Source organism: Eutrigla gurnardus (assembly GCF_963514095.1).
Source record: "Eutrigla gurnardus genome assembly, chromosome: 12".
Classification (NCBI taxonomy): domain Eukaryota; kingdom Metazoa; phylum Chordata; class Actinopteri; order Perciformes; family Triglidae; genus Eutrigla; species Eutrigla gurnardus.
The window spans coordinates 21,258,156-21,271,707 of NC_139926.1; the positions used below are offsets into that span (position 1 = coordinate 21,258,156).

The 13,552-nt window shown below is 40.6% G+C and overlaps 1 protein-coding gene across 1 annotated transcript; it reads left to right on the forward strand.

The window, feature by feature from the left end:
• Positions 1-447: 447 nt before the first annotated feature.
• LOC311021577 (uncharacterized protein) lies at positions 448-12,169 on the forward strand. Its single transcript, XM_084022206.1, has 19 exons — positions 448-506; positions 2,307-2,379; positions 2,553-2,685; positions 4,382-4,608; positions 4,769-4,925; positions 5,765-5,903; positions 6,119-6,247; positions 6,337-6,456; positions 6,729-6,826; positions 6,931-7,038; positions 7,145-7,273; positions 8,264-8,338; positions 8,484-8,526; positions 8,696-8,776; positions 9,045-9,159; positions 9,248-9,332; positions 9,913-11,029; positions 11,292-11,470; positions 11,598-12,169. Exons 1-19 carry the CDS (start codon positions 468-470, stop codon positions 11,785-11,787), a joined length of 3,237 nt encoding a protein of 1,078 aa, XP_083878332.1. The 5' UTR covers positions 448-467; the 3' UTR covers positions 11,788-12,169.
• The last annotated feature ends 1,383 nt before the right edge of the window (positions 12,170-13,552 follow it).

The following is a 13,552-nucleotide window of genomic DNA, read 5'->3' on the forward strand; positions in this document are numbered from 1 at the left end:
GGGACTCTTTAAACCTGCACAGAAAACTTGAAATAATGAATTTCTTGTACTGCTATTCCATTTTAGTCAGTATTGCAAATGTTGTAATTTAAAGATGTAGCACTATTCATTTGGAAAAAAATGAAAAAGAATATTCAGAGGAAAACAGAGCGCTTACTGTGGGTAGATGAATACATGATTTTTTAAAATATTTTATATTTTTTTACATTTTAATAATTGTATTATTAAAATATAATATAATAATAATATAATAATAATTGTATTTATGTGTAATTATCACGTCGTTTTTCTTTAAAATATATAATGTGAGGAATTATGCGAGTGAGAGTCTTTCGTCCTTTTTGGTCGTGCAAAGCATCCGTACCTTAATACCACAAATAGACACGCATTAAAAACTAAGCAGCGACTGGTTTTGCGCTTTTTTATGCCGTCAACAACCTCCTTCCGACATCCGTATTTACGGGAAGATGGCGGCACAAACAGACCGCGGTGTCCCACTCAGTACGGTGAGTCTAATTTACGTATTTTGTTTGATTTTTGACAGTCACGCTGTGTCGTCATCTGTACTACCGCGGTTATAGCTGTGTGAGCGGGTTGGATAGAATACACGTACTGTTTGTGATGCCATGTTTTGACTGACGGTGTACTACGTATGTTTAAACGTTGTGTGGCGCGTTAAGCTGGTGATGTTGATACAACCAACAAGTGAACGTGATGTTAGTGGACTCTGGGTCACCTAGAGACCACTAACATCACGAATTGTGAATTACATGTTTACATACGTTTTGTTGGCATGTTTGAAGAGGGCCGGTGGGATTAAATGTAAATGTGTGTGTCAGTGAGTGAGGTCCAATGTTTTGACCAAAAAAGTAGGCATAAAGTTTAACCTTTTAAGTCTATGTTTTCTTTAAGATTGATTTGTTTTATTCCAGAATGAGGATAAACATGAAATGCATTTGACAACATGCCACAAATGGACACACCCAATGTTTATGGGCAGCATAGCCAAGTGGATGTTGATCCAAGTTTCATAATGTTAGATCACATCCTGAAAGAATAATACTTTCAGAAAAGATATGGTTAGGTGTTTGAATCAGTTTGAATATGTTTTTACTTTATAGTACAGATCCCAAACTATTAGCCATACGTTACGAAACCCTACTCACAATGTATTTTGTATGGGCAGCAAAGTAAAGAGGCAGGTGGGACATGTCTAAATTCATATTAGGTCAGGTCACATGCTTTCAGATTTTATATAATTATATTGTAAAGGTAATAATAATAATACATTTTATTTGTAATGCACTTTAAATGTACTAAAAAATCTCAAAGTGCTACAACAGCATCAAAGAAAAGAGTTAAAAGCAGTTATCAAAGTAACAAGTAAAAAAATTGAAGATTAAAAAGATTTTTTAAAAAGGTATGTTTTGAGTTCCTTTTTAAAACAATCAACTGACTGTGGAACCCTCGGGTGTTGTGGGAGGGTGTTCCACAGTCGAGGAGCAGTGGAGAAGAAGGCTCGGTCTCCCAGTGTGCGGCTCTTAGTCCGTGGGGGGAGAAGTCTGTGGCTGTTGGTGGAGCGGAGTGAGCGTGTTGAGGTCTGGAGGGGGAGGAGTTATTTGTGGTACTGGGGGGCGTTGCCATGGATGCACTGGAATGTGAGGAGGGAGACTTTGTAGTTGATCCGGGTGGAGATGGGTAGCCAGTGTAGCGAGTGAAGGATGGGTGTGATGTGGTCATATTTGCGAACTTTCATGTTGCATCATGTTGCATCAGTTGTCCCTTCATGGTTCAAACCCAGAAGTATTTCCCAGACACCCGATTTATCGATACCCAAGGTATTCTGGGTAGTATAGCAGTGAGGAGGGCGTCAAGTCTCATGTGATGTTGATTCACATCATAAGGGAATATGCTTTCAGAAAAGATGGTTTAGGTGGTTGAATTTGAGTTTTCCCTTGATGGTTAAATGACTCAATACATACTTGACAAGACAACTTGATTGTAGAGTTGTTCCGATTCCGATACCAGTGTCGGAAATGCCTTCGATACTGCCGAAAATGCTGGCATCGGTATCAGCAAGTATTGGAGTTCCGGCACCGATCCGATACCACGTAATTGATTAGAAATAGGAATTCATTTCCTGGTTAGCTCCGTTAGCTTTGACACAGTTCTTCTTTGCCGCTCTGCTGTAATTAGTTCTATATTTACATTTGGGAAAACAAAATACAGTTTCACTTCCAGTTTTATCTGTCCAGACTCCATAAATCCTAAATATTCAGTACCTCTCAATGTTTCTCCACTTGCAGCTTTGTCCCAAGTTTCTTCATACAAACTCCACCAGCCACACCTGGCCCTTCAGCGCCATAGCCGAGCTCATAGGTGAGTCATCATCACATGGTTGTATGTCTAAGTGAAACTTCTCCTGTGTGGCGGGGGGGGGGAACAACAACACTTCCCAGGATTCTTGGGATATGCTTCTTTCTGGAAAGAAAATGTCTAATTTTCAGGAAAGTTAAGAGCTTAACTTGCCCCTAAATTGTTTCTTTTTACAGACAACGCTTATGATCCAGATGTCAATGCCAAACAGTTCTGGATTGATAAGACAGTGATCAAAGAAATTCAATGCCTGACCTTTATGGATAATGGAAATGGCCTGGACCATGATACAATGCATAAGATGCTCAGGTACAGCTGCTTGGTATTTTTTTTGGAAGTTCTGGAAAATTCACTGGGGTCATTCCATGTCATTTCATCAAATTTCTGAAAATCTTCCCACCTGACCATCTCAGAATGTCCTGAAAAAATTCAAGTACAAAGACACACTTGTTAATAGGACAAATCCAAAATATTAGGTCTCTACTGTCAATAGTTTTCTCATGAAACATCATTGAATGAAGGGTAGTTTTTGGCATCATGCTCTGAAAAGCCATTTTTAAACAGCAATATCTGGAAAACTCTCTCACCTGTGGCCTTCAAAATTGTTACAGAGTATATATGTTACTAATAGCCTCCAGACATGAAATATCAGGGGTGTAGCTCAATGATAACCTAGTATGGTAGGTACTTAAAATTAGGCTTTTTGAAATAAAGTAGTACATTTGAAGAGTGGCTGAGCTCCCATTTTGCAGATAAAAGACTTCTATCACTTCTGCCTCTATCTCTGGGGTTAGCTTAAACATTCTACAAAATATGGTCTCTCTTAGATTATTAGTTTCACAGATATTAAGGCTCAAAAATGGAAGTAAACACATCTTTGCCCAACTTCAGAGTCATATTCCAAAAAACTGACAACACGTATCAGGTCCAAACTTACTTTTTTTGAAAGATCATATTCTTGTTAAAATCATATTTAAAAATTGGGAGGGTGTTTTGCCTCAATTTGTCGCAGTGATTTTTTAAAATCCTGATATTGGTGGGGTTTTTGTGGCCGTTTTTGGTACTGCATGTCTTATTATCCTACAAGTAAACATCACAGCAGGGCAATTCAAATGTGTTTTTTACCATACATGTGTTTAATATCAAACTTTTGAGACTTTTGTACTGTAATGTAAAATCTTATGCTCAAATTAAGATTATTATTTGATTTGGTTGTGGTATTTATATACTTAAAGTATGACAAAATGTACAGTCTTCAATATTATGCTATTTTTGTTCATGGTTTAAGACATTAAAAGCTGCTTTCACCATGTTTAACTCACATTCAAGGACGTATTGCCTCTGTAACTACAACTGTGCTACATTTTAATGTTTTCGTAAGGCTAAATTTATCAGTAGCATTTAGGCACATGTAAGTCTTTGGTAAATGGTAAAAAACACAATTGAATTGCCCTCCTGTGATGTTTACTGGTAGGCTGTTAGGACATGCAGTACCAAAACCAGCCACAAAAACCCCACCAATATCAGGATTTAAAAAAAATCACTGTGACAAAATGAGGCAAAACACCCTCCTGATTTCTTAATATGATTTTAACAGGAATATGATCTTTGAAAAAAAGTCAGTTTGGACCTGATACGTGTTGTCAGTTTTTTGGAATATGACTCTGAAGTTGGGCAAAGATGTGTTAACTTCCATTTTTGAGCCTTAATATGATGCCAAAAATCGTCTAAACTACCCTTCATTCAATGACGTTTCATGAGAAAACTGTTGACAGTAGAGACCTAATATTTTGGATTTGTCCTATTAACAAGTGTGTCTTTGTACTCAAATTTTTTCAGGACATTCTAAGATGGTCAGGTGGGAGGCATTTGATGAAATGACACGGAATGACCCACTGTCTAAATCCTTTAAAAGCGAATATGCTACATGATGCTATCTGTGATCCATGACTTGATTCATATACTCACTAATGAATGATGAATATTTTCATTTCCCCCCTTCAAGCTTTGGGTACAGTGACAAGATTCCTATAAAAGGTGTAAAGCCAATCGGCATGTATGGCAACGGTTTCAAGTCCGGATCCATGCGCCTTGGCAGAGACGCCATGGTATTCTCCAAGTCAGAGCGTGCGTTATGTGTTGGGATGCTCTCCCAGACCTACCTGGAAAAGATCGGTGCTAACCAGATAAGTGTACCTATCGTCTGCTTTGAAGAGGGACAGAAGAACAAGTATATCCTTTATCTACTGTATGTTATTTTTATTTTGAAAAATATTGTATGTGGGCTGGAGAGAAATCTACACAGATGTTTCATGAGTTTGACATGTTTTAGAGAAGCACATTTTCTCACAATCAATATTTCACTGCAAGTTGTCCTTAACGTTGGCTTTACTCAGTGTGAGAGAGGAGCACAAAGCCAGCCTGCAGGACATCCTGCAGTATTCCCCCTTCAAGACACAGGGGGACTTGCTCAATGAGGTCCATGCCATCGGTTCCAACTGGTCGGCAGGGAAAACCGGCACACGGATCATCATCTGGAATCTCCGCATGTAGTTCATACACACCAACTTTTGGTTTGCTTTTCATTCAAGGTTATAGAAATGGTTGTCATTTATATAGCGCTTTTATCCAAAGCGCTTTACAGTGTTTGACTGACGGAGTCAACCACGCAGGGCGACAGCCAGCTCGTCAGGAGCAATTGGGGTGAGGTGTCTTGCTCAGGGACACCAGGCACTCAGCTAGGAGGAGCCGGGGATCGAACCAGCAATCTTGAGGTCAAGAAAATGTAACCCAAGAAACCATAAATCAATCAACATAAACCAAATACTTAATTTTTTAAAGTACTAGAAATTTGTCTTGAAAATAAGTGGAAAATATGCATATTTAAAGCACCCAAAATGAATGAATTGAACTTGAAAGCACTAATGATGATTTTAACTTTACGAACTTTAGCAGCTTTTAACACACATGATTTATCAAATTACTTTTAGCTTGAATACTTTTTAAAATACACCACATTTTTTAAGTGTGCTTTCAACCCACGTATTAAATATATAACATTTTACCTTACATTTTAATCCCATAACTTATTCAATACTTTGCATTTTAACCTGAATTTTATCACATGATTAGTCCACAATGCACACAGCAAAGACGTAACTAAAAGCTCACCGGCTCCTTCTTCCTTTTTGAACCAAGCTGTAGTCCTGCAGTCCTCCAACCCCCTGATTCCCAGATCGTCTCCACCTGGTGCTCTCAATCAGCTGCTTTTCGGCTTGGAGACACACCCAAACCTGATACACTCAGGCAGAGATGGGTGCGGCCTGCAGCTCAACTCAACAGCGATGGAGGCACCTTCACAAATTCTACATGTTTATGTTTTCAACAGGACATCTACTGGAGGAGCAGAGTTTGACTTCACGAAGGATCGATACGATATGCGAATTCCATCCGATGTCTACGAGACGATGAATGGCAATCAGCCTACAGACACGTCGTACATCCCTGATACCTTTTACTCGCTGCGGGTAAGGAGCAGTCATTTGCGTATTTTCAAACAATTCTTAATGATTTTATTAGACCAGAGTCATCTTTCTTTCATGCTTCATCCACACACACAGTCACTAATTCTGTAATAATATCACAGAAAGGCTGCATGTTATCTTTAAACTCTTGATACTGACTCTTGAAGTCACTTTCCATTTGCAAGAGTAAATAATTGATGTTTTTTTAATGAACGCAGGCATATTGCAGTATACTTTACCTGAAGCCTCGGATGCAGATCATCATACGTGGTCAAAAGGTGAAGTCTCAGCTCGTCGCTAAGAATCTGGCCTACATCAGGAAGGACCACTACAAGCCCACTTTCCTGGTATCCTTTCATCAGAGTTCATGTGTTCAATTTTGGGATTTGCATGTGCGCACAAAGGGTTCCATGAGTTTTCCTTCATCTTATTTCAGACTAAACGTGTCCCTATTACTTTTGGCTATAACACCAAAAGTAAAGAGCAGTATGGCATCATGATGTATCACAAGAATCGGCTCATCAAAGCCTACGAACGTGTGGGCTGCCAGCTCAAGGTGAGTTTGTTTGCTTTTAACGTGCGTGCTTGTTTACCAGACATACAAATATATGTACATTTTAGGATTTCTTAATTAGGAATAACCCCATCTCATTTTCAAGGTGATCCATAACGACATAAAGTACAATAACAACACACTTACATAGAGAGCTTAACATTAATCTTGCATACGATTTCTATAGGGAAGAAGAAAATACATGGGGAAGTGATAGAAATAGACAGTAAATGTTGTTATGCATGTTCATGTTGCTGAACCTTCCCCTTCTGCAGGCCAACAACAAAGGCGTTGGGGTCATCGGGGTCATAGAGTGTTACTTTCTGGAACCTACCCACAACAAACAGAGCTTTAATGAGACGGATAAGTACAGGTAATTGCGCGGTTGCTGCATGGAAAACATTTTTTAATAGACTTAATCATATTACTGGATGATATGTCAGCGTGGGGCCAGCAATGAAGAATTTCTTGGTACAGGAAAACTATCACTAACCTGGGGACCAAACTGGAGGAGTACTGGAATGAAATCAGCTTCAGTCGAAAAAGAGACCATCCAAACAGCGCTACACCAGTGGAAGATACCATGTTAGTACAGTTTGTTGTGACTAACATCATGTATTCCACACATGTGCTTCTCCAACCGTGTTGACTTTTCCTCCATGCGCTGGTGTTTGTCTCTATCTGTCCTCAGGAAGAGACCAGATCAGAACTGGGTGCAGTGTGATGATTGTTTGAAGTGGCGCAAACTCCCTGATGGGATCGACAACAGCAAGCTGCCAGATAAATGGTACTGCCGCATGAACCCTGACCCGCAGTTCAGGTAAGTAGAGCACATATTGCAATAAGTATTATCTTGTGTTGAAATAAATCAGTATGAATGGGGGGGGGGGAAACCTACTCCTATTTTCATATAATCCATCTTCGTTTTTTTTTTATTTAAAGGCGCCATATGTAAGAATGTGGCCAAAACGGTACGACACTCAAATTCAAAACACTGCGGCGAGTCGTATCCGCCTCCCCCTCCAACCCCTCCCCTCCAGACTCGAGGTTGCCATAGCTGTTGGCGTATCCTCCGTCAATGCTGCTAGCGTCCAGCCGATGTCCGGCCCGCGGCTGGACAGCCGGATGCCCGTAGCAGGACAGTGCTAATGCTGCTAGCGTTAGCTGTGCTGCTAACGTTTGTTTCTCGACAGTTCAAAGTATTCGAAATGTCTATCCCCGTCAAGCTATGATGCTAACTTAGTTAGCCAAGCTCACCTTACCTGTCTAGGAGAAGTGTAGCCAATTCTGCATCCGATTTAAAATTCCTCTCAGCTTTCAACTGTCTCCCCCGTTCAAATGCATCCCCTATATAGACCCTCGCTTTGCCTCGGTTTTTATCTTGGCGTTTTTGTGAATCATAACGAGCTCTTTTGGGTTTTGTTGCCTCCGCCAATTGTAGCTCAGTCGAAACTGGCAACCCGTGGTTGCTCGTTAGCTGAGACTCTACTGACTGCAATGATTTGTAGACGCCGGTGGGTGGCGCCACGTGCCAAAACATGTTTTCAAAACATAAACATGATTTGCGGTCCGCAAAAGATTTTTTTAAATGCAAATATTTTGGCTGTACTGTTGACGTTATGTGATCATTATTCCTGAGTCTCTATGACATATTAGGATGATTTTACGGCCAGTTGCTTTAGATTTCTTACATATTGTACCTTTAACCAGGTTTGGCACGTTTCTGTGTGTATTTATGAATGGACGCAGTAAAAAAACACATGCACATTATTGATAACTCAGACAGATGATTCCTAATTCTCCCTCCCAGGATTTGCGAGGTGGAGCAGGAGGCCGTGGACTCTGATGATGAGCAACCATCATACCGCAAGACCTATAAACAACAGTGAGTCCCATTTCATTTAAAAACACTGACATAACTTCTCCAGAATAGATTTGAATATTTTGACACAATTTGCATATTTTTGCATTAGGCTGCAAAAAGCATGATAAATGAAGTGATTTGCATCATCTTGCCCCTGTTTTTACAGAGAGAAGGAAGACAAAAGGTTACAAGAGATTGAAAGACAAAAGGTAAAGACACCGTGTGCTGTAAATCACCTGCCATTTTTAAGCACACCAAGTCACCTGTAACATCTCCACAGGATTTGGTTGATAGTATTGGTTTCTGACTCCATAAAGCTCAACACATGATTAAGAGCGCTTTTGGGATTTTTTTAATTAATTCATTTATTTTCCCTAGTTTGTGGAGGCTCGAAAGCGCCAAGAAGAGCAACGTCTGGCTCTTCTCACCAAGCAAAAACAGGCGCCAAGACGTCTGCAGGTTAGGAATGACGACTGGAGTTGATGCTGTTTTTCTTAAAATTGTTTTAATGAAGACATTGAAGAAGGCAGTTTTGGTGCAGGATTATTAATAATTCTGAATTAAAAAAAACATCCGTGTGATGTGGTTTTTTAGATGTAGCTGTTAATCAAGTATATTTTCTGTTGTCTGTATGAGTCTATTTGGTGGGAAATGAGTTTCCCCATTGTGAATAAATAAAACTAATCAAATGCAATCTAATCTTTCTCTCTGTCGTTCTCGTTGTCAGACTACCCATCTTCCCTCCACCCCAACTACTGGTAGGTTTAACTCTGAACTGCCACGAGTGGGTGCTGCAAGGGCTGAATCATCTCCATTGAGGTCCTCTCCCGTTTCACAAGCTGGTAAGAATTTATTTTTACTGCATGTGTGTGTGTGAGTGAGAGAGAGAATGTTTGATAAATAAAATATGTCCGTTTTCTTTCTCTCTAGCTTGCAGCCCGTCCAGTAGCAGTGGTCTTCCAGTTATTTCTAGTGTGTGCTCGCTATCAACAGCTTCACTGCCAACAACCCCAAGGTATGCTGTTGTGTTGTTTGTTATGAAGGTAGATTTGTGTCTTTATTATTCAATCAAAAAAAGGTGGTTGCTTCAATCAAAATGTATATTTTCAATAAAAAAAACCCCCTTTTCAATCAAAGAAAAAAAGTGTTTGAATGCAAAAATATGGTTGAGACTCAGAAAAATGCATGTGAACACTGTTTTTCTTTGATTGAAAATGTTTTCTTTGATAGAAGTGAAGGTTTTTTTGTTTGAAGCTTTTTTGATTTGAGTAATGTTGTTTTGTGTTTGGGACATATTATGGGTAGGACATTTGTGTCTTTATAATTCAATCAAAAAAGAAGTTGCTTCAAACAAAAAAACCTTCACTTCTATCAAAGAAAACATTTTCAATCAAAGAAAAACAGTGTTCAAATGGATTTTTCTGAGTCTCAACCATATTTTTGCATTCAAACACTTTTTTTTTCTTTGATTGACAAGGTTTTTTTTTTTATTAAATAATAAAGACACAAATCTACCTTCATAGTTTGTTAGCTTAAATATACACACTTGGCTTTGTTTTAAGAAGTGTTTTAATTGTGCTTCGTGTGCACTGCAGGAGGAAAAGAACACAGCATGTTACTTTCCAAACAACACCCAAGAGACCTAAAATTAATGGCAACTTGGATACATCCACTTTGATGGATGTGTGCCCGCCAAACACCCCATCAGTGATTATTGATGATGATAATGATGATCATGATGATGATGATGATGATGATGATACTGATGATGACATTTGCATCTTGGAGAACGCCAGTACCCCAACGCCAAAAAGGCCAGGCTTTGATTTGACGAAAGTGAAGACAGAGCAAGAGCAGAGGGATGCTCACGTCGGCATGCTTTTAGAGTGCAGCGATGATGCTGCTGCGGATGACGCCTCGGAGACGAATGCTGCAGGGTCTGCAGCTATGGGAACCAGTCCCTCCCCAGCACCCCCACCAGCGGCCAGTATCGCCACCCAGACAAATGTAACCAGAGTGAAGTTAGAAGAGGGGCACCAAAATCAAACTGAAGGGGAGAAAAGAGCAGAACCGAGCACATCTACTCAGAGTGGTGGAGAACAGAGTTCAGGTGTGGACAAAGGTGTCGGCAGCGTTGAGCAAAGAGTAATGAAGCAGGAGAACGGTGGCGACGCACGCAGCACGAATCAAGGAAAACAGACCTTGCAGAAGGAAGGTGAAAAAGATGCCGGAGCTTCATGTGCCGGTGCAAATGCCCCCGATGATAACAACTCTCCACATCAGTACCCCAGTGTGACCCAGGTGCAGGAACAGCAGGACCAGCAGGACCAGCTCCTAGAGCTTATGCAGGCTACAGCTGTGGAGAGAGACTCCTTTCAAGAGCAGGTCCATAAACTCACCTGCCAACTGCAAGACATGCAGAATAGACTGCAGGAGAAGTCTCCGATCAATGTTAAGAAGGAATGTTCTCACCAGGCCAGCCAGACGGAGGGAGAAGAGGGGGAGGGGGACTACAAAGTTCTGTTTGAGAAGGCCAACCAGAAGATCAGTGAACTGCTTAAGGACAAAGAGCTTTTACTGGCAGCTTCTGAGACCAAGCTCAGTACTGCCCGAGCTGAGGAAGAGGACATTGATCAGATTGCAATGCAAGTTGACCATCTGATGCGGGAACTGGATCAAGGACAAAAGGAGAAGGATGAACTGCGTTCACAGGTCAGTGTTCCAGCTGTGTTTAATTTATTGGACTGTTGTTACTCTTTATTTTCTTACTGTCAACAAATCCCATGAAAAGACCAAAGCCAACAGGTTTCAAGACTGCTCCGCACACATTCTGCCAAATCAAACCTGTATGAAACGTGAATCTGACTGCACTTTATTTTAGATATAGTAACTATTTAAAATAGTGGGTAGTGGTTCTGTAAAGTTGTAGTTTTTTGTCATTGATGTTGTTGCCATTATTCATTTTGCTCACTAGTTGGACAGTCTGGAGGAGGAAAGGGCAAACCTGACATGTCAGTGTGAAGAGCTCAGGTTGCGCCTGCAGCAGCAGAGGGGAAATGCACAAGAGGGAAGCACAACCTCTTCTACAAGACAAACGGATCCAGTGGAGACCTCAAACTGTAGCACATATTCAAGCTCAGATGCGTCCAGAAGGTCAGGATGTTGGAAAATCACTCTGCTTCTATGTTGCATGAATTATCACTGAATAATCACTATTTGACAAAGCCATTTATAAAGTGTGCAACCCAGGAATCTGAATGTGTTTCTCTCCCCTCTTCAGTCTGATTGAGCTGAGACACAACATCGGGCGTCTTCTCATCACCCACGTGCCCGCGCTGGACCTTGGCCAAGTGAATTATGAGTGCAATGTCATTGATGAGATCCTAGAACAGGTGCTCTCTAATATGGCGTCCAACCCACCAATCGGGCAGAGGGAAGGCTTCTTTAATAACGGGGAAACAAACTCATAGACTCATGAAATGAAGTGCCAGACTCCACCTGTAAATAACGAGTACAGAGTAATATGTCAGATATTTACTTTGTATTTATTTGAACACATTTACAGTTTTCTTATTGCTACACGGTACATTTAACTCCATGAACTGCTTTGCACTGTTAACCTCAACAGATATAAACTGATTTAAAAGCAATATGAGCGTCACAATGTATGTAAATCATTAACCAGCTCTATTCTGGGTGGAATCATAGACATAAACTGTTTTGGTTTAGGTTTACAAACAAACTCTGCAACTGATTTTGCTTCTGTTTCACAATGACACATGATTGTTTTGTCTTTGATTTGAATTTAAACATATTTTGTATGTCTCCTGTCAAATATATTTTTATATTCCCCGTCTTTGCTCTGTGATGAAATGCTCCGTTCCTCGTGAACTCTTCCGATAGGACACGCATCGTAGAAGATGAGGCTGCTGACTAGTCTTACAGTATGTTTCTGACAGAAAGGGAAACTTCTTATCAAGAACCTCCCTCTCAGTATTCAAACAAGTTGTGCTTACTTAGTGATGTGTAATCAGAGGTGGAAGAAGTGACCAGATATTTAACTTAAGTAAAATAACGCAACACCAGAGTGGAAAAATACTCTTATAATAAAAGTTCTACATTGGACAGTGATGTTGGTGATTAATAGTTTGATGTTTTATGTTCTTCACTGGAATGCCCCGAGCCTTATTGCAAATGGACAGGAACTAAAGAGATTTGTAGATGCATTTAAAGATCTTGATTTCGTTGTTCAGGGGTATGATTGTTTGAGGAAGGATAGGTCTGATAGACCAGGGGGAGGTTGCACAACTTTCATTAAATCAGGTCTTCAGTATAGAAGGCTTTGGTAAAGCTCTGTATTTACAACAGAGATACTGGCAATTCTTTGGGCTTCTTTGTGGTGGGTTGAGGATGTGAAAATCAGTGAAACCTTAGTCTGCTCTGATTCTGCAGCTGCCCTGATGGCCTTAAAAGGAGGTAAATCAAAAGCCCGTCCTGATATCCATCCATCCATTTTCTACCGCTTATCCTGTATTTAGGGTCACGGGGGGGCTGGAGCCGATCCCAGCTGTCATTGGGCGAAGGCAGGGTACACCCTGGACAGGTCGCCAGTCTATCACAGGGCCAACATGTAGAGACAAACAACCATTCACACTCACATTCACACCTACGGGCAATTTAGAGTCACCAATCAACCTATCCCCATCCTGCATGTCTTTGGACTGTGGGAGGAAGCCGGAGAACCCGGAGAGAACCCACGCTTACACGGGGAGAACATGCAAACTCCACACAGAAGGAACCCGGGCCGACCCGGGAATCGAACCCAGGACCCTCTTGCTGTGAGGCGAGAGTGCTACCCACTACACCACCGTGCAGCCCCCCGTCCTGATATTATAAATGTAATTCTAGCTGTTTTATTTAGAATTACAGAGATTGGTGGAAATGTCAAGTTCTGCTGTTTAGCAAAATCACATTTAAAGGAGTCAGAGACAGATATAAATATATTATTGGGAAGAGTGGAACTAAAGGAAAAAAATAAGCAAAGTATTGAAAGGGAATGGCAAAGATTATGGGAAGAAGAGACCAAGGGGAGACATTACTCTTTGCAGTCTCAGGTTAAAAAAGCCAGGCATTGTTATGGATCCAGAAGAGACTCTGTTAAAATCTGTAGGTTGAGGCTTGGGCATTGTGGGTTGAATCAATCTTTGTATGTTATTGGAAAGCATCATAATGGGC